Source organism: Acanthaster planci, linkage group LG12 (assembly GCF_054643075.1).
Source record: "Acanthaster planci isolate LZ-2023a linkage group LG12, COTS_SCS, whole genome shotgun sequence".
Classification (NCBI taxonomy): Eukaryota; Metazoa; Echinodermata; class Asteroidea; order Valvatida; family Acanthasteridae; genus Acanthaster; species Acanthaster planci.
The window spans coordinates 14,059,461-14,080,707 of NC_141788.1; the positions used below are offsets into that span (position 1 = coordinate 14,059,461).

Sequence of the window (21,247 nt, forward strand, 5' to 3'; positions counted from 1 at the left end):
GCTCTCTGGTAGAGACTGCGCATCGAAATAGAAACTGTCAAGCAAGACTTGCATATCCTGAGTGATTGTGTACATGATGCGTTTGGCTATGCACGAAAAATGTTGTATAGCTGACCACAGATTAGTTACAATAACAAAGCAATAAATAATGTTGCTACAGATAAGTGTCTTGTCCTTTCGTTATTCATCGTTACAGTGAGATTGTATGCAATTAATCACACGTGTAAACAAGCGGCAGGACTCTGATATCATTGTGTTACGATTTGAGTAGTCGCATGGTGTCCTGACTATAACCTCCCTTGCTCCAGCAAATTAACCGGACGTCACTCAACGGCAGAGGGATCATCCACCAGTACTACGCATGATCGGTCTGCGCGGGCTCTTTCCCTGGCCCTACCTGAAGCCGAACTGCGAGTCCGATACAGGCGATTGTGGACACAAACATCTTTCCTCGCCTGATGGCCGGCTCACCAATCCAGATCTAATCGAGAGGAGGCTATCCCACCAACCTGACCTTTGGCTCTCGTCATCTTGCGTCCCAACGGCGCCGCCATTAACATTTTATATCCAATCTTGCATTCAATCCACGTGAAAGGAAAACTTAATTTGTAATTACAAACGGGGCTTTATTGGCCACCAAGGGGAGGCCGAAATGCCGTAATCAAAGTGCAGTTTATTCACCGCTGACGTAAACCTCGGGGTTCATGTTTCCTGTTTGTATACAAATACTCGATTTTACGAGAATAGAAAGGTCTGGGTATAATATTGCAGCCAAATTTAAACTCTCTCTCTCTCAAAAAAGAGAGAGAGAAAAGAAATGTCGGCGAGAGGCACCGGTGCAAAGTAGAATGATTGTTTATAAATTTGATCTTTGTAATTGTTTATATTAGTACTAACGTTTCGGGTCATTTTCGCGCCTAGAAGCAATACAGGGATATGTTTCCATTTGGGTCATTATTGAAAGTCCCGGAAACAGGTGACCGAGGAAGAGAAAGCGTTCAAAGATTGGGTTGAATTCGTTCCTTGATGGTGCATATACTTCGGGACAGCACTGCTGGTGATCTTGGACAGCGAATGCCAGCTGTTTTAAAATACTGTCCATATGATGTTTCGCATTTTTTCAATCTGTCATGCGTCCGTGACAGCCACCAAGCTGAAAAGACCCAGGCTGTATGTACCTTTTTCGCAAACCTGGACCGCTAACCTATAGCACTAAGAAAGAGACAAGAGTTTTTACATGCATTTTGCGTCTTTTACCTGAATTCCGAATTGCTCCGGAGCATTCAAGTACTGAAAAAATTTTAAAGCGTTTCGTGGGTTGTCACATTGCTACATAGAAAACGCGCAGTGTGACTGGCCTTTTAAATTCTGCCATAGTTTCTCAGGCTAGCAGGTTCCGCTTTAGTTTCTCGAGTAAGCAACGGCCTTGTTTAATACGAGAGAGCCCCCTGAACGCCTTGACCAATGGCTCATGTTATGCCTTACGGCTCCTCTCTAATCCCAGTCGCTGAACCATCAACCAGAACCATTGCCGCTGCCATGCGTCAGTTCCCTTATCCCCGTCTTTACCGTACCGACTCCTTTTGCTCTTTTTCTCTCTGCAACCATCACACCTTCCGGCCATCCCCCTCCGTGATTTCCCCCCCCCCCCAAAAAAAAACCTTTTGTTCCCGCTTCTCCTCCGCTTCGTTGCCTTGCAGCGACTGCGGACTCTGTGCCCCGGCTCGGCCAATTCGCTAAGACCAAAAGTGTGTAGTGCAGATGTCCTAATGTAATATTGCACAGCCCGGCACCCGCTAATCGCCGACCAGTCGATATTGGTCGCCTCAAGCGGCCAGGTTTTATTCACCCTGTCAAGGCACAAGACGGTAACACCTCGGAGGCTTGAAGGCAAGACTTGCTGCTGAACCCTTCTGACACTCTTCACGCCTTTCAGGAAAGGCTTGTTTGTATATGGTCGTCTGTAGCTTGGTTCCACGCTGGCAACACAAGCAGCACCCCCGACCCCGCAAAAACCTTTCTCTTGCTCAAAGCTGCATCCGGTGGAAGTTGCTTTTGCAACTGTGACAATCGGCTGGATGCAAAAGGGCTTGATTCATACAAGGGTAACAACCAGACATAGCACCATTGGCAGTAACGTACAAGTAGCTGACTAGGCTGGTTCTGTCGTGGTGTACATGAATGAACTCTGCACTTTGCTGAGAGGCTCCTCTATACTGAACCCTGACATTACAAGCTCTGTGGAGGTTGTCGAGCAAGGATTGCCGTTGTTGGGAAAAGCCCCATGTAAACATTCAACCTAGAATTAGTTTGCACAACACTAAATCGAGGAGAACATTATCACTTCCAAGTGATCATTATGAAGTTGATGAGAGAAAACCTCGTGTCAAATCGATGGTAAAAAGTTCAATATACAGCCCGTCTTCAAAAAGTCTACCCGGCACGGTGGAAAGGTGGTTGGCATACACGTCTCAGCAAACATCGAGTTCCTTCCTTTCCAACAGACTACTAACTTTGCAAAGAAAACTGAACGGGGACAACGTCTGCAACTGTGAAAGTCGGGATAGGTTAATACCAAACACTACGGACATGAAATTGTTACAGTCTTGGATACATGAAACACAGCTTTACCTGCAGGTACGATGACTTTCTCTCTCTTTTGTAGCTGATGTAAGAGGGAGAAATTTCAATGGTTGGATTTTATGCTAATCGAGATTTTCATATTCATGAGCCAAAGCGTGACCTCATTCGAGGCAAAACAGGAGTGGCTCCACAACTTTGTGTATTGTGGGTCACACTTCCCTACATTTTCTTGGAGTGGGTTCAATTTTAAACTAGATTTTTCTCATTAAACAGCTTGTTTGGACACATATAGTGGCCAGTATTTCTTGTTGGTGGGTGATTTTGAAGGATTGATTATTATACTGTTCTTATGCCCTTTTGACAAGGATTACCAATTTTTTTCCCAGACTTGAAAATCTGCGTTCTTTTCCCTTCCCATGAAAACACGTGTGTATATCTTGTTGGTACTGTTATAACACATGCAAGAAAACAAGTTGAGCTGAACACCCACTAAACGTTTCCTTTTAACTTTGCGTTGAGGTAAAGGTGATGGAATGGGCAGGTACCGTAACAATTACTGCTGTATCAAAATGCAAACGTTCGATACTGCTTACCATGCCTCCGGGAACCAGACAGAGACTGACACAAAGCGTGATGCAGCCCTAACGACCGATCTAACTCTACGTGATGAGTGCACCGTCGCGTGTGAGCCGTGTTTGTACTGATGCGGACCGGCTTAAAAATTTAATTACTTTCCTTTTGTGCCCAAAGTGAGTGTATGTTTCAGCGGTAATTTGCCACCCAATTTCACATTCTGTTAAAAACAGAGTAGGAGGAAGCCAAATGTGAACGCGTCATGCAATACAGGCGACGCTGTGCCAGAGGATATCACATTACAGCGTTTCATTTGAAACACAATGCCTATAGGCAGTAGATGATTTCCTAGCACGTTTAGCAACTCAGTCTGGTTCTTAAGGTTCAGTTACCTCTGGATTATTTATGTAAAGCTCTGAATATATAACTATGAATATCGGCCTACAGCCGAGCCTGACAGCGTTGTCACTTGTCATGGGTGTAAATTTCTGATCACAGAAGCTTTTGCTTATCAGACCTTCGGTGGGCGTTATCATTATTGACAGTATTTGACACAACTGGATAGAATGCTTCTTGTAGGTTCAACAGTTGTAATTGGTTTAATGCCCAATCGATAACCAGAATTTCATCCTTCCACATGTGCACACAGCGAACGTCTGTCAATTTCATGTGTGTGATAAATTTTGTGCATCCCGAGTGACCTTTAGTTACCGTTAAGAGACGAATTCAAGGCTGTTGATTCGTCGGTTACAGTCAGCTGACTCGATCGCGTATACAGGCCACTCACTGGTATCAGTCTGGAAGTACATTAGTCCCTGTATCTGCACACGTATTACAGGCGATTATTACGTGAACGTCCATTAATTGACTATCTTATGGTGAACAGAAGAATACGGAAACGAAAGCTTCATATTTCAGCTCATGAATATTTTGAGATTCCTTCAGCAGCATTAAGCTGTTTTTAATTGCCTTTCAAGAGTAGAAGACCCACAAAAGTACATTCTTTGATGCTGATGTCTCACGAAATGAATACGACAATAAATTCCGCAGCACCATAAAAGGAGTATGGTTACATGGTAATTTTCACAAGAGAATTTCCCTCTCTGGAGTTTTCGCTTATTACATACAAGGAGCTTCACGACGCTGATCGATTTCATTTTCGTCGAAGTCCGGCACACCACTCGAAACTCATGAAACAGCAGCATTGGTTCATGCAGCTGTCTTCCGGGGAGCCTGACCACGAGCTCCCTAAAGTGCGGCTCCTCTCGCAATGTGGCATCGGTCAGTAGTTCTCAAGCGTCACTCAAGCATTCAGCTCTTGCATTTTTGTATCATCCGAATTGCTCCTAACAACCACGTTATATCAGTCACTCTTGATGACCAAGTTACTCTTGTAATGTTAAAGCAGAAAAGAAGTGCCTCTCATAAGAGGTAACTTTCATAGTAACGATAATAAAATAATATATGGTCGATTTCAGAGTCGACCCAAAATAAAATATCGTAGCCCCGAAATAAGAAATCAGCCACGTCGGCCACGAATTTAGTTTCCTTCCAAATATGTGAATTTTAATCTCAAATGTTGAATCCAGCACTTATGTTAGTTTGGTCAGTGAAAATACATTGAAAGTGTTGAATCCAACATCCAAAACACAATTTTAAAAAGTTGAAATGATACAATCTTATCGAACAGGTGTGCATTATCACATGCTTTCATCTCGTGATGACAATACTCCTCAAGAACAGATGTCGATATGTTAGGATAACTTATCGTCGGTCATACATCACACAAGTCTTTAGATCTACATTAGACACACTGAAAATGACACCTCCTTCTATCCAGTGGATTCTATAGGATACTCACCACTCCGACGTTTGACGGTCAGTGTGTGGTGCAATGCCGCCTGCAGGTTGCCAATCCGGATGTGCGCAATGATTGACGTCACTCCTACAGGGACGAGTGCAACAGCGGTGGACCAATCAGTGTGGTTTAGGCTATCAACCTGGGACTCCGTATGTGTGAATATATCTCCGTCTGGCGGAACCCATGGACCGCATATGCCGGTGCCGAGCTGTTCAAGCAAAAAGAGAAAATGCAAGCACTGAAAAATCACACGCTCTTTTCTGTCTATTTTTCTTTCCATATTGACAGAAAAACTTCCAGCGGGTGAGCTGAGCTAAACGGGGGCCTCTATTGATGGCACTTTTCTCTGAGTCTTCTGCGACACAAGACTACGTCCCTTGAGGCGCACAACTGTCCACAGCATGTTTTGCAGCTGCAATCCACACGTCAAAAGCTCCACCCTTCATTTCAGCGCAGAGGCATAAGCAACCAACTTTTACAACCTAAACAGTGCAGTTCAACTCATCAGGAATTAAGGCTACGACTTTCCTGGTCTATTTTCTGTGGCAAAATTATTCCCTACTTTGACATATTTTTATTACCAATGTGAAAATCGTCCATTGTGATTACGACGCCACTAAGTCAACTTCCTCTGATTCACATTCAAGAAAGGGATTGATTATAGAGGAACGGGTGATACTTGTAATTATGTGGTTTGACGAAAGAATTACCAGTTGTCATTACCAAAGTATCCTTGTGATCACAATATTAATGAGTAAATTTCGAAACAAATATCCCATTCGACAATTAAAGAAGTAATACAAACACCACACTGCAAGGTGTGATGTGCCATCAATAAAACAGCGTGAAGAGTGTCCAAGGTACGAAAAGTGCAGGTGGCAATAGCAACAGTACTCGATCATCGACGGCAACTAAGACGCTCACATTAATCAGGATCTTGAAATTTTAAAACGCCATAAGGAATACGCTGGCAAACTCATAAGAAAGAAGTCGACAATCGAATTTCCGGGCGGAATTTGACTCGAATCCATGACGCGCTATCCAGGCGAGGATCGGTGGACGGCTATTGTTATTTTTTTAGGGGTCTAAACCTACTTCTAATGGTTGGAAGACCTCCAAAAGAGCATAAACTACGAAGGGGCCTTGTTTTGCGCGATCAGTTTAGGACAAAACAAAGAGATTGAATGGCCTCACCAAAGGCGACAAGTACACATTGTAACCCCCCTTGTACGAACGAAAATTTCCAAATTTAGCGAAAATCTCAACCATCCCTGTGCTCAGTCTAGAATAAGATTTACTTAAGAATAAAGCACGCGAATTTGCCAAGGACTGAATAAATCAAAAGGCTTAGTGCTGGCACTACTCTACGCCTATCATTCTTCAAACAGATTACAATTTCAGGCGCTAAAGACCGAAACTTTAGTTAATCGTTTGGTGGTCACCGACTCAAAAACAAAACTGCGAACCAAAAATTTTTTTCTCAACCTTCTCCAAAACACAACCCCTCCAATAAGGAACTGAAACAATTCTCCCGCGGGGAAGACAGAACTGATTAGGCCTCCAGGCAAATTGATACACCGTAAACTGACTGGTACATCGCACTTAGACGGGGATATGGTGATATTCAGCTTTTCGTATCAAGATCTGATCGTCCCACGTGGCGAACATACAGAGTGGGAAATTCGCGCTCTCTCGGACATATAAACGCTGTTGAATACTTCGGCCCGGCTTACCGCATGGACTCTTAAATTTAGAAATGTCGCACATCACGCCAATCTTGCATAATCGAAAGACGGCAATAGGGCTCACTAATAAGGAGTGAATTATACATTTTGCTCTCATTTGCAAAGTTAACATCACCGTGTTTATGGGAAGGCTGCATTTGCATATCAAAACGAAGAAACTCCAAAGGCACCTTTCAGCTCTTTTTTCCCCAGCATTTATGAAGAGCGATTTTACCTCATTTAATCCTTTTTACTTGGGGAAAATTTCTTAAGAGCGTTTTTTTTTCCTTTGTAACTCCGACAGTTTAGCTGAAGTATACCAAACTAAAATTTAAAAGGTGCCCAAAGAGTGACATTCCTTTCCCGTACAAGCAGCTGGGCACTTCATTTTTTTGCTGTTTAACGTGACATTTTGCATAGTAATATCAAGTCAATGTTCAGATATTACGTATACAAAAAACTTTGGAATATTATTTTTCCTTTCTTTGCCTGCCTCTCTGTGTGTGTTGCTGTTTCGTTGGAAAAATAACCTGATCCGCATGGGCTGTAAAAATTTCCTCATGTGAAGCTAAAACGACATGATTGTCTCTTTTGATACGACTAAGCAAACACTGACAAACTGTTCTAAAAGCATTGAGGAGTTCGGTTACCAACAGCAGGAAAACACAGGCCATTTGATATTAGCGAGCCCCTAAGAGTTTTCCTGTCTACACAGTAGTGTATCGATGTTTGCATCATCCCACTGGAGCCAAACCCCTGGCGTCCCATCTCTCCCCTACCCCGCTGAATACTTCACTTCTCAAATGTCATCATAAAAGAAAACACAGCCGATTATCAGAGAGAAGAAAGAATCAATGCAAATTTGACATTCAGCTTTGAAAATCTAGTCAGTGGGTTATACATCCAAAGATACCCTACGGTGTGCACTGCAGGCCTTTGAATGTCGGAAAAGTACGCAACGTGCCTTAGTGAAGTTTCCACACCAGCCTACAACGACTACTTTGCTGCAACATTAAATTGTTTGAAAGTGTTCTCTTGATACGGCAAACAAACAGCAAAAAGCAATGACGTCCTTGACTTCAAGCCAATTCCTACTGACTAATGTTCCATGGAAATCCAACTGTTTGTTTAAATTCAACCTAGCAAGGCTTTGAGCTGTTATTGTGGTAGACGAAATTCCTGTACGTAGGACGCTTGGCCCTCTGCGGGTGGACAATGCTTGTGCACACTTGGTCTCCGGAAAATTAATTTAGTTAGATAAAGAGGGATAAGGCAGCAAAGGAAATTAACCAGAGGAATCAATTTTATCAAGTAACCAAACGATTCTGTAATAAGAGAAAAAACCGGCAGGATCTCACTAGGAAACGGAAGGTCTATGCTATATGCATTCGCTCTGTCACGCCGTTCACGCGATTACTTTCGAGAATTTGGTATTCAGTTATGGTTTTGACGCATTGCGTGCGGAGAAGCGATGATCGTTCCTTGACGCACACATTAAGTGAAAAGAAACAGAATTGACTGTAATCAAATCACAATTGATCATCGCTGCATAGATCTTCGTTGAGATAGGTAAAAGAAAGTCTTTCCTGAATCACTTCCTGAAAACTTCCTTCCTGAAAGACCGTGATAAAATATACATTCAAATGAAATAAATGACATTACATATTGATTGGATCGGAAAATAAAGAAATGCTATGCCCTCTGTTATCAAGTTTGGAATAGGCACATTCATAAAGAAGACCCGAAAATGCATTTGAAGCAAGATATGGGACGGAGAGAACCCCCCCCCCGCCTTTGTGTTGGTCATTGTTTGATCCGTCCCATATCTTGCCTGGTATACGAAACTGAACCATGGCTGCACCTTTTATGGAGTTTTTATAATATAAGGGAAGCACAATGTTTCCCCAGTGACAATTCGTATCATTAACGTTCACCTGTCACCCCAAACATCAGAAACATCAACGTAGAGTAACCGCCTTGCTACAAGTTTGGAATCGACGCAAAACTCAATTAGGAGAAAGGCCACGTCCATCATCATTCGATACGTTTGATTTTTTCCTTCAAAGAAAACTCAGCACAATGCTACTAGTCGGGTTGAATAGTCGCGCTGCAGAGCAGACTTTTTTCCAGAGCCATTCACGGGAGTTAGCATCAGTAGGCAATCCCATTCCCATGCACGTAGAAAATGATGACATGAAATACCGTGCTCTGTGACGAGTCTTAGAAAAAAGGTCTCGGAGGGATCTCGTCCTTTTCCAGTCTTGCCGTAGGACCTAGGAAAACGAAATTAATTTCCCAGGATGCAGAGAAAACTCGAAGGCAGTATCAATACAGGAGAATGACATGCACTAAGAGCATTCTTACTATACCGGATCTGATAAAGTTCATCTGTGGATTTTTACATATGGACAGAGTTCGTTTATTGAGACAGGACGCATCACAAGTACTCATCTTCTGCGGGGTCAAGAGTCACGCAGTGGCGTCTATTAAAGAAACATTTTCCCTCGAGTGGGTCTTTCACCGCAGCTTCAAATGCATCGCTGGCTGTGAAGTGAGTAAAATGAAACTACGACGACATGTCACGCGATGGTCGCTGAAAAAAGTTAGCGAACTCGCACACTAATAGGACGGAATCAAGCATTCACTGTAACCACGGCAACACTCCTGACGATTTTGATAACCCTTTCCCGCTCACTGCACTGCATCGGCCTTGGGAGTCAAGGAAAGCGTTTAAAGCTTCAAACGCACCCAAAATCAAATGACAGTAAGGGGAAAAGGGACTGATGACCAAGCCTCACTATGTGATGCCCTCAAATTGATGGAAAAAAAGGAAGGTTTCGACATGTCTCGTAAGGAAGTTATACTTTCACGATTCGTTCCATCTTCTTTAGTCGCTCTTTTGCATTTCTCACGCAATTAAATTTGTGCATCAGGTTCCTCCTTTGTCTTATTTCTCCAAAACTTCACTTCTCAGCGTTGACAAATGCTGCAGCTTCACTGGCAAAACGTTGGGAAAGTTCATTTTCTGACACGGACAGGACTTCAAAGCACTCCATTCTTTTGCTTAGCTGGTCATGTTACGCCCCTCGTACACACTCACTGACTTTGAGCGCCCTTTTGTGATCTCCAACATGTTAAAAAAAAACAGGAGGGGCTTTTTTCTATCACTACCCTCATGCACAGTCGAGTGGACTATCGCTTGGAAACCATGACGCACTGACAAAGGGTTATTTTGGAAAGGACGGAGAATTTTTTATTACATGCACACTGTCTGCTCCTGTAATGAGTCTGCCCTTGGCTTTTTTGAGCTCGGCTGTTTTGACTTCCAACAGGTCGAAGATACCCGAAACAAATTAAGGCATGCAGAAAAACAGGTTACATTGAAGACGCGTACGGTAGCACACACATGCACATAGAGTATGTTGTCTTGGCACTCAGCCATCTTAATTAAATAGTCAGCTAACCTGGTTTAAAGGAGACATAAAATAGGATTTTTCTGACTCGAGTATGTATATAGAAGTCTTTCTTACAATGTTACTACAGCTTTCCATCTCCTTTGTGGCAGTAACTTGGGGAAAAACTTCAACAGTTTTGTTTCATGATGCAAATCAAAATGTCCACATTCATGAGCTAATGCATGATGTCATCCATGGTAGAAAAGTAGGAGCCCCATAGCTCTGTGCACAAATACTTTTCTTTCCTCATTTTCTTGGTACAATGACCATTATTTCTTCAACATTTTGTTGAGGGTATTAAATTGTGAAGGACAAACTTTTGTGCTTTTTCTTATGCTCTTTTAAAAAGTAATACTTTGTGTGACAAAAGAAAACTAACGCCCTCTAAAACGTATAGATTCATGAAAAATTGTAATACGTCGTGACGATCATGAAAACAGGCTGAGCTGAATGTTCACTGCTTCCTTTAAATAAACCAAGTCTTTGTATTATTTTGGTCCAATGTTAAAGGTGGAATACTGGAGAATGTCTTTAATTACATGTGAGAAATAAGCAGGAGTTTAAAGTTAAACATTAACCCTAACAGTCCCAAATCCTCCAATTTCAATATGATTTTACATACACCCTAGGGGTTAGGGTTAAAGGATTTAGTCACACTAGTTACAGAGAATTTAAGGATCTCTCACTAATTTGAGTTTAGTCAAATGACTGTATCAAAAATCTTGATTGCTTTACCACGGTCATAGATTGTGAATTTTTATTGGTCACAAATTGATCACGTGATATGCCACAAGCATGCACGTACCAGTTACAATCGAGTGCATTGGCTATGTTACCGTGCTACAAAAAGGATAGATAACGGTGATCTATTTCAATTCCCACAGGAAATGTGTCGTGTCTACTGCGTTGTAATTGTGTAACCTTGGGACGAGGATGGATAGCCGAGTTGGTGCCGCGCGTTGATTATTGTAGGATATGTAGGCATAATTATAAGACTGTTCCTGTGTAATCTATGATTGTGGTATAACAAAATTGTTGCCTGCTGTGACAGGGTCCATGGGTTTTGTACACCCTCGGGGGCAAGTGTTAGCCTCATGTGCCATTTGCCCCCTCGGATGTACAAAACACCACGGAGCGGGCCTACACAGCAGGCAACGATTAATTGTTTCAGGGGGGCCTGGCTTTTCAGTTACTGCACTAACCTTACCTTGAAAAGCCGGTCGACTTTGACTGGAAAAACACAGCAGATAATTCTAAACAAGAATATGATTTTACCAAGGCAACTAAAGGAAAGTAACAATACTGCAATAACTGCGGTGTTACATTAGCGTAACTGACTAGTCGACTGCACGGGTATACGGCATGTGCAGACTGTCAAACGTAACCCACCGAGGTAGTTTTGAGTGCATGTGCAGTGGTACCAAGTGGTACGCCTTTTGTACATGCAATTTCGGCTTTCCTTCAAAAGTAAAAAAATGTGTTTCACTGCAGCAAACATCTCGCCAACTTGCGAGCGTATCGTATCTTTCTGTTACCGTCGTGTCAGACGCAGCAATGGTTGCAACCTTAATTAGGGTGGCTACAGATATCTCTAACCTTGACCCAAAAGCAAATGAACATGAAACTACCCATGCGGCAACTAAACGGGCATTTTGAACAAGGACAAAAATACCCAGTTGAGTAGATCTAATTACTCTGCAATTGTCCAGCGACGGAGGACCGCTGGCGCAGCACGACAGCAAAAAGATGCCTTCGCGTATGAAATGCATTACCTGCATGGGGATAAATGGGATGCCATCAGTTCTCTGTGTGTCTCTGTTTCAACGGTATATATATACAGCAGATCTACAAAGGGTTTATTATCGAAGAAGTAATTGCCGTGGGAAAGAAAGCAATATTTACAACGATGTCGTTGCCTAGCCTCCCTCAACAGTGGCATGAGCCTTATGGAGTGCAGAAATCGAGTTGGTTTCCCCTGTGGCGTGGAGGCCAGCCTCCAGCAGATATTCGTGCCCCCGAGTGCCCCCCCCCCGAACGAACACAGCCTTTATCACAGCCTCACTTCAGCTGCATTGAGTACCCCTTGAAATAATATGTGCACCCCCGGGGTTTACGCCAGACATTTCATTTCACCTCAGCTACCTACGCCACGAGGTTTCGCACACAAATATCCTGCTGTCGGCAACCGTATAAATCTCTGCGCAAAGTGTCCGCAGGCCCAAAGCGAATACAAAAATGCTGTGACGACCGTGTTTCGTTGTAGACGGCCGGGAAAACCAAATTGAATTAGTGACAAAAGTCCTAGATTTCTTTGGCAGTTTGTGGAGGAATATGAAAACTCAAAAGTTCCATATTTTTACACCATGCAATGAGTGTACCATGTCACTGGTGACTTCTGAACTGCATGGCTCCAAATGATGGTAGGGGCGGGGCTTCGTCCTCCTCCGTAGTAAATTTCCACTTTAAAAAAGTCAAATACGCCTGTATGTAGCATTGATGACATGATCGAGTAATAACCCTTACACAGTACAGGAATTTAGAGGTTCAATACCGAGTCGCTGGATATTGAGTCGGTCTTTCCCAGGACGAATCCTAGGGACCGTCACCAGTCCCACTCTAAAACCGACTTGAAGGGTGCACTAAGCCTTGCAGACATCTGTTTGACCTTTGCCAAAGAGAAATTCATAATTCGTTCATGATCTGGCAAAAGTTTACCAAACACTGTCAGAGCGCCATGAATATATGTGACCCAGTAACTCTTAAGTCGCTAGAGCCACTTTGGAGTAAAAAGTCCTTTTGAATGATTTTGCACAGTGTAAATCACAGTAGGAACCCACAGCATTTTTCACCATGGAGTATCCACTTTCATCAGGATACCAAACTGTGTGATAGATGAAAACAAAAAACTCAATTCGCTCCTTCAAATACAAAAGAAAACTCAAAAAGCGGCTTTAGGGACTTAAGACTCGTTTTCACAGTGTGGGTCACATATGAAAGAGATGACAAAGTCATTCTGATACAACGTGTCCCGCGGTGCCCCACGGACGGTCATTATGCACCATAAAAGGTCCAAGGACGACACACACGACCAAGAATGCACATCTGAGCAGCAGCAGGCAGCCATGCGTGGCGATTTCACTGCGGGGGACGCCGAAGGCCTGACGTGCACTTCAACTTCTTCGGGGATTGTTTGGATGGGCCACATGCAATCCTTTGGCTGGCTGGATTATCGAATGTGCTTGAAGAACACCACCGATAGATTAAAGCCCTGTGTAAGCAATAAACTGGGGGCCTTGTCAGAAAAGTTTGAAGTCACGTCAGACGCAAAACGTCTTTCATCGGATTAGAGACCATGCACATCATATTCCGGTTCATAACGATCTAGTGACTATTGGGAACTGAGGCAGCTTCTTACTACTCTAAAAGATGGAAAACTCAGTCAGCTCAAGATCTGAGCCAGATACACTTATTCATTTATTGTCCCCATAGGTTAGGGTACAAAAGCGTTGCCCTGTACCTAAAAGTCGTCTTCTAATTTTGCTACTAGTAAAACCACAGTATTTTTTACACATGTATATAAGATTTATGTAATTTGTACAAAACGGTTTGTACAAGCTTTTGCAAGACGGACAGCACTGAATAAATGACTCTCTCACTCTAACTGAAGCTCATGCTAAGACTCACAGTCAAAAACTGCTTCGGGTTTCCATTAACCCGGGGCAGATCCAGGATTTTTCTACTGAGGGTCGGCAAATTTTTGTTCTGGGTGTGATTACTTTACGTATATAGTATTTGCCGTTGGTGAACCCATTTCACATCTTCGTTTTGTCCTTAACCGTACGTACAAAATAAGAACACTACACGATTTATCCTTTTTTTCAGGAAGTCTTCCAACCTTTTGAGATAGGCCTCTAGGGGAAAAATAGCAATGAGCGGAGGGTTGACCCAGCTTCCCCCCCCCGGTCCCGGATCCGCGGGTGCCTGCTTGCATGTCTTTCTTGGCAATCCGTTCTACTCAATCTGCGGGGACTAGGACACAACGACACGATGGGTAAACACCAAAACGACCGTGTGACAATTAATGCGCGCTGTCCATCTTCATATTCGAGTCACGACTCGGCCCAGTGCCACCCAGGTCCAAGGTTCGTTCGGCTTTCGTCCAAAACTTCCAAGGATCCCTGCAATCCATCCTGATATGCGAGAAGTGGGAAAAATTCACACGTCATAGCCCCAGGATAACGGGAATCCGAATTACACTCGGCCAGACGGTTGGTGTCAACTTTGCTCCGTAAACAAGTCAGCCAAAGACCGGTGCATGGGACATGTCACAGCAGAATGTGGCGAGATCAGACTTGTAATCTTTCTCAAAGTCCTGCAATATTAGAGCGGGATATTCCGCTAACCCCAACCCACATTTATAAAAATGTGATATGATCAACCTTATCATTAATTAACAACATCAATCTTGGCCAGCACTGCATGAAGTACTATCTTGCCCAAACCCTTCTGACAAGTTGACGCCTCGGGCCTCCGTTCACTGTCTCGCACCTCAGTCTCACAAACGCAACGAACATTGTATATTCACTCGTTCTCACGCAGTAGATCATCGGAACATCGCGCACTAAACGAAAACACGGGAACATAAATATAGTGGCTTGAATTACCAAGTGTGAACTGACATTCGGTGGCCTTAATATAACGCGCAAAACATGTCTGACAGGAGAGTGCCGTCGACGGTCAAATCAGCATAGTACTATATTCCGATATTATCATCGGTGCACCGAAATTTGCTTGAAACCTATAGGCCTTTACTGAGTTTAAAACCAGAACGGTGTTTGCAAGAAATACTGCAGGGTTCCCTGATTAATTTAGTATCTGCATGAATTGAAGAGTAGAACGTCCTGTCATCAATGCCTCAACATTGGGGAAAGGCCTAGTGAAACTAACATGAATACCTCGAAGCAGTTTTTAACCTCAGGTCTGAGCTGACAACTTACACGCGGTGAGTATTCATGATTCGGACAGAACGGAAAAGGGACAGAACTGCTTTCTGCCTTATGCTTCAGCACCTTGGCCTTTGCCACACCGAGTATGCTGAAATTGTGATTAACAGATCGAGGTTTGCGAGACGGCCGTCATTAACTCTTTCACCTTGGGTGGGCAGAAACAGTCAGATTGAAGGGGAACTTGCATCTCTAAATCTGTCGGCACGTTAGAGTAAGACGTGCATGTCTTCCGTTTGCTCCCTCTCTTCCACCGACTATTTTTACGCAGTAAATATTTAATCATGATTTACGGTAACATTACCAAGCTTGGGACGACACCGACAAGTATATATTAACCCAGGAAAAACGGGGCTACACCTGTTTCAACTTGAGACGTGGTGAAAAGCGAGAAGGACCACTTTGCCTTCAAATCGTACGTACCTCATCATAATTCTCTTATTATGCTGATGCCTAAACTTCACATAATTGTCGTCTCAATGGCGTCTAAGTTGCGCAGGCACGCATGACAATCAAACAACAATCACTTCATGCAAAAAAGTAGGTTTGAAGTTACATATTAACTAGCTAAGTGGTGTAGGCATCACTCGATCGCCAGTTGTCAAAATGGATTTCCGCGATCCAATTATTTCAGGCTGTGTTGCCACGCAACACTTTTTCAGCGCGTCCAAGCGAAACAATACAAAGCGGAGCGCTCTAGCACAATGAGAAATAAAGGTAGATCATTTGAAAAATGGTGACATTTTCAGTAGACCCGAGATATTGACATGCTGTACCTTTTAGAGCGTTGCGTGCCGGAGGGTATATGAGTTGGGCATTGGAAATTAGTCCATTCTTTCGCTAATGTAGGTTCCTTTTATAAACAGTACTGCGATCGCGTGCAGACATCAGATGGGGAGGGGTGCACCTTCTTTCAGTCTCAATGTCGTTTAGAAAATGACACACCAGGAGTCCATGTGTTTATACCCAGCAATATGGAGCGGAGGGGTACCCTCTACATGTCCAATCCCTACACACACTATAGACTATTGTTACCTAACACATCCCACCTAGATGTCTGAAAATGATTCCTGAGATTCTGATCAATGACCAACACAAAGGTGTGTGTGTGGGGGAGGGGGTGCCATATAAATTATTCCTTGTTTCAAATGTTTGTGTTAATAATTTTATCAGCGTTCAGCGACCATTCGTCAACTACTGGTCGACCTGTGCATAAAACAAACCAACTGTTGACAGTGATTTTAGCCTAGGTCGTTGAGCGTACGCAGGCGCATATGCACACATCATTAACACTGACCACGATGGACTGGTAACGTCCCAACGTCTATAACTGCCCATAATTGCAGAACGTCTGACATGGCCTCCATCAAAATAATGGCAAACGACGAATGACGTGTAAACGGCGTGGTGGTGTTTGAAATAAGAGAGATGACAAAGATGACAAAAACGTGGCGAAGATAGTGGATGGCAATGATGGTGATTAAAGAAGGAAAGTCACAGAAACGACATGCACGTGTGACAATGACGACAATAAAGAATACGTTATTTCTCAGCAGGACAGCAACGCAAATAAAATGGTCTGTTTTTAAATCTGAATTGAAGGCTGTGAGATATTGTTTCAAACATGTCACTTCAACCTCGATGCAGCAAAGCATGGACACAGTACTAGTCGAAGCTCTCTGACACTCTCTGCGTGTGTGCTATCAAACATGCATATCTTAATTACGATAAAGTCATTAAATTCCCACGGTTGTCCCGAATGAGTGACAGCCGTCCGGCAGGTATTGTTTGAATCACGTACACGGGGAAAAAGGTGTGAAGGCGATCCCGATGCGTGTCCCCCCGAGCATACGGCGAGGCTGCGGGCCGCTGCTTTCTCCTCGACCACGGTAACACGATCTCGTCAATCGCCCGCATTTAGATCGATATAAATTTTACATGTATTTGTGAGGCAGATTTCTGTGCCTTTGGCTCTGACAGCCTAAATTCGACAGTCACATAATTTATTTTCAATTTTTTCCAGAACACCGACAACCCGGCCAAAATTGGCTTTTTGTACTTTCCTTCAAAGCTATTAACATAACAATATTATGTTCCTGACGTGAAAACATACAGTCGAAACTTTCCTCGTGTCCGTCACTCTAAGAGTCGAATGAATAAACCGTTGTTGACGGATCAGCTTTTATCAGAACTTTTCCTCTTTTTCTCTAAAAAGGTTATTAAGTTTCACTCGGGCCTTCCCTGTGTAACAGAAGTCCGTCTCTTTGCCACAGTATATCGATTGCCAGCGCTATTTTCAGAGCGGCTAATTTACCAAATGAGATCGTGTTGTGAGGGCTATCCGACGGGCCGACCCAACTGGACTGCGCTAACGAAGGGGTGCATGGCTGTGAATTTCGAACGATTTGTTATCGGCAAGCGGAGATGCCCCAAAAGGTCAGCGGGTCAATGTTAGCCAAAAGTATTTCAAGTTGACGAGCAAATCCGATAGAAAATAGGTCAGAAAGTGGGTGGTACTATAGGCTTGGGGCTTCGTAGACTCGGGATCAGTCAACCGTCACCTCGTTGAGACAGTTTGTTTCAGTGTATCGGCGCTTTGACCATTGCTGGGTAGCTTGCTCTTCACATTAATTTCTACGAGATAGGGGAACAGGCAAGCACGTGACCTGCACGACGAGCTTTTCCAAAGCTGGTATATGTATTATTTCAACTGCGGGCGAGATTTAAGCGATCGTCAACAAAACAGAGGGGTACCCTTGGGGGGATCGAACTGGAATTTGCCCCCCCCCCCCAAATATAGCTCATGATGCTCACCCTCCCCGCCCCTTTGTGCCGCAGGGGACTAGGATGTACAGCTAGCAGTTTAAGATGTGGGTGTATACTGCATCTTCGTTTCTCGGGAGGGTAAAATAAGAAAAATGAATTATATATAACGGGTTTGCCCTTACCCAACGTATATTAATAAACACTGTATGCTCAGTGCTTGTCCGAGAGCTTGCGAAAAAACCTGACAAGCTTACTCGGGTGGGACTCACTAGTGCAGATGTCTTAACCACTCGACCACCGAGCTTGCCGGGGTCGGCTGGCCGGTCCGAGTCAAATGAAGCAGCGGGTACCGCGAACTATTTTCAAGATGTATTTTTTTTAAAAATGAAAGCCTCTTGGGGGCCCACTGCCACAGAGTCGGTTTCTACTGGAGCGTCGTCCGGCGGGGCTAAGGGTGCACTGAACCAATTCAAGCTCCATTGAAAATAGTGTAAAATCAACCAAGTTTGGAGCCCCATGGCAGGCAACTGAAGTCCCTGAGGCCTCTCAAACAAAAAACAATGTGTCATTTGGTCCTTCAGATTTCATTAGATTTTCAATTTTTAGTAAGTTAACGAATGAATTTTTAATTATCCGCCCAAAACAAACTCACCCCTAAAAGTCAATGTTCCCAAGTCTTCTCAGCGGCCATTTTTCAAATGACACCCCTCACCTTCCTCGGGCTCTTCTGACAAATTTTAAATCACATTTTTGTCTGCTTTGCCCCCAGATGAGTGCCCTTGTATCTATAGAGATGATCCCGGGCCATACTGGCACAATCCCACCATTTCTTGGCCCAAACAGCCCCCTCTTTTCGAAAGAATCTGTGGGGGTACTTTTTGTGCGCCTCCGCCGCGCGGAGAATTTTCCTTGAATTGGGGCACTGCACCCCTAAACCACACAGATGGACATTATGTTCAATCAAAAAATTAATGGTTACCGAGGTTGTAGTCGTGACCACTGTGAGAAACAAGAAACTTGAAATCCATTTTTCTTGTCTCCGTTCAAGAGTCCTTCGCATTTCCCTAAAATTTGTAGGGGGGATCATGGATGCAATTTGACCAAACGCATTGTTAGGGGCAATACGTCAAAGAATCATTAGCGCTAGTGGTGTAGCGTGGCCAACTGGCAAGGGGCGAGTGTACTTGCGCTTCGTATATATAACGCAGAAGGCAAACGCGGGCGTATTTCAGGCCCACTTAATCTTGTCAGGCACGAAAGATCACGCGAGAATCCAATCAATCTTCCTGTCATCATCAAACTCTTTAGAACGCATGTCAGTATCAAAACACTCAAGAGTTGCTATGGCTACTGCCGAACAGGCATCAATTTGGTATCCAGCAAACAGCGCAGATTTCAGTACAACAATGACCTGAGATAGCCGTCCAGCAGAAGTGAGCGTCTCTAACGGTGGCTGTACCGTCCACTGTGTCTTTCAATTGACCCTTTAGACTGACTAGGGGGAGTTATGACAGAACTATAGAAATTAATCTCACTTGTCTTTGAAAAATAACAACCAGAAAATCCGCAGAACATGCACGTTTGGTCTTTACACTTGATAATACGGACCGGTATCATTTCGGCGACCTCTGTGCTCACATCTCAGCTCTTTTATCACAATACGTAAAGTGCTTTCTACACTTTGGGTTAGGTTTAACAAAACCTGTCTAAACATGTCTTCGTGTTATCATACACGTAGTGTGTACACTGGCACCTCAAATTCATTTCACCTTATAGACAACCCTTCACTGGGTCTGACAACGATGTGAAAGCAAATTTACACGCCTTCCAGATGTAACAATAAGAAATTTGAAATCTTGACGTGTTTCAGCCATTTAACGGTAAAGACTAGCAACTTCTGTAGCGTCAGTGGATGCAAACATTAAAAATATTTCAAAGAATGCTTTTGTTCATGTAATGAGCCTCCAGCTGGACCAAGAGAGGGTGTTTTCTTTTAGCCACGGAGGCTCCTTTGGTCGGAACTGAACTTCGCTTGTTCACGTACGACTACCAAATGCACGCGTCACAGTCGCGTCTCTACCAACAACTTGAGCATTCCCGACCAACGTGGCTGTTTTCAACCGATGAGGGGATGCTTCTGCTCGAGTGGGATAGCTCAGCTAAACCCAAAATTTTTCATACCTTTTGAAAATGTGGCAGTTTGTCATTTTGTTACAAAATTCAAACTGGACGGATGGTGAGCCCAGGCACACAAAACTAGTATTTCGTTTGCAAAAAGTTCATCTAGGCAAAGATCTAAGCTTTAGTTGTCAATTCTATGATCTGTTGGCTATAAATTCGATGTTACCCGAATTTGGAATAGGTATGAATAATTTGGGGCTTAACTGTATGTACTATAAGGACCATCCTCAAAGGAGCGCAATCAATGCGGAGTACAAAATGTGGGGCATTTGGGTGATAATTGTCGACGCCATTATAACAAACCTGCTCTAGAAACAATATTAAGAAATCCATCTGAAATTACCTCTCACGCACAGCGTGTTGTGGGCAAGAAAGAGCGACTTGAGTCAAATGAAATACACTTTGGGATTTATAGACAGGTGTGTACACTAAATTCTAGTCTCGTGTAGCAGCTGTATACAAAAATCCACATAAACAACTCGTTGATTGCTGTTTCTTTCTCAGTACAATTTTGTGCATGTATAGACATTAAATGACCTTGAAAGAGCAAAGGCAAGGCCATAATGCTGAAACAACACGGGTTTTATGAATAATTTTTGTAAACATGTGGTCATAGCTTGAAGCTGACAAGTAAAATCAAGGCTGTATATTGGTAGAACAACACTTGTATTTGGAATACATTTAAAAACAGATGGGCATTAAATAAATTCGAAGCTAGAAAGCAAAACCAATGTCAAATTGATGAAGAGTACTTGCATTACCATGAATTATTTGTATGTGGACGTATGATGTGAACCGGCAAGGAGGTACAGAAATGTACTCGTGTACTATGGATGAATGGTTGTAAGCATATAGTCTACACACAAGGAATAAACGTGATAAAGGCTATATTGACGAGACAGTGCTATTGGGGTATATGGATAACAGTAGCAAAAGTCAAGGAAAGGAAACGTAACTTGGCCAACCAATCAGAAAACTGTCTTTGAAAAAACATGTACAGGATTTCAAGTAAAACCACATACCGGTATATGTAATTGCATTATCCACGTTGTTTACAGGGCCAAAGTTCATCTTTGCGCCTGCTATGGCACTAGTAGCACC

The 21,247-nt window shown here is 43.3% G+C and overlaps 1 protein-coding gene across 3 annotated transcripts in view; it reads right to left on the reverse strand.

Moving 5' to 3' along the window:
* Positions 1–21,247, reverse strand: part of LOC110987241 (atrial natriuretic peptide receptor 2-like) — a 114,156-nt gene that overhangs the window by 57,923 nt on the left and 34,986 nt on the right. For all 3 annotated transcript variants that reach the window (XM_087143700.1, XM_022249799.2, XM_022249800.2), the window contains exon 5: positions 5,018–5,225. In XM_087143700.1, coding sequence (XP_086999826.1) covers positions 5,018–5,225 — 208 coding nt within the window. The remainder of the gene's footprint in view (positions 1–5,017; positions 5,226–21,247) is intronic.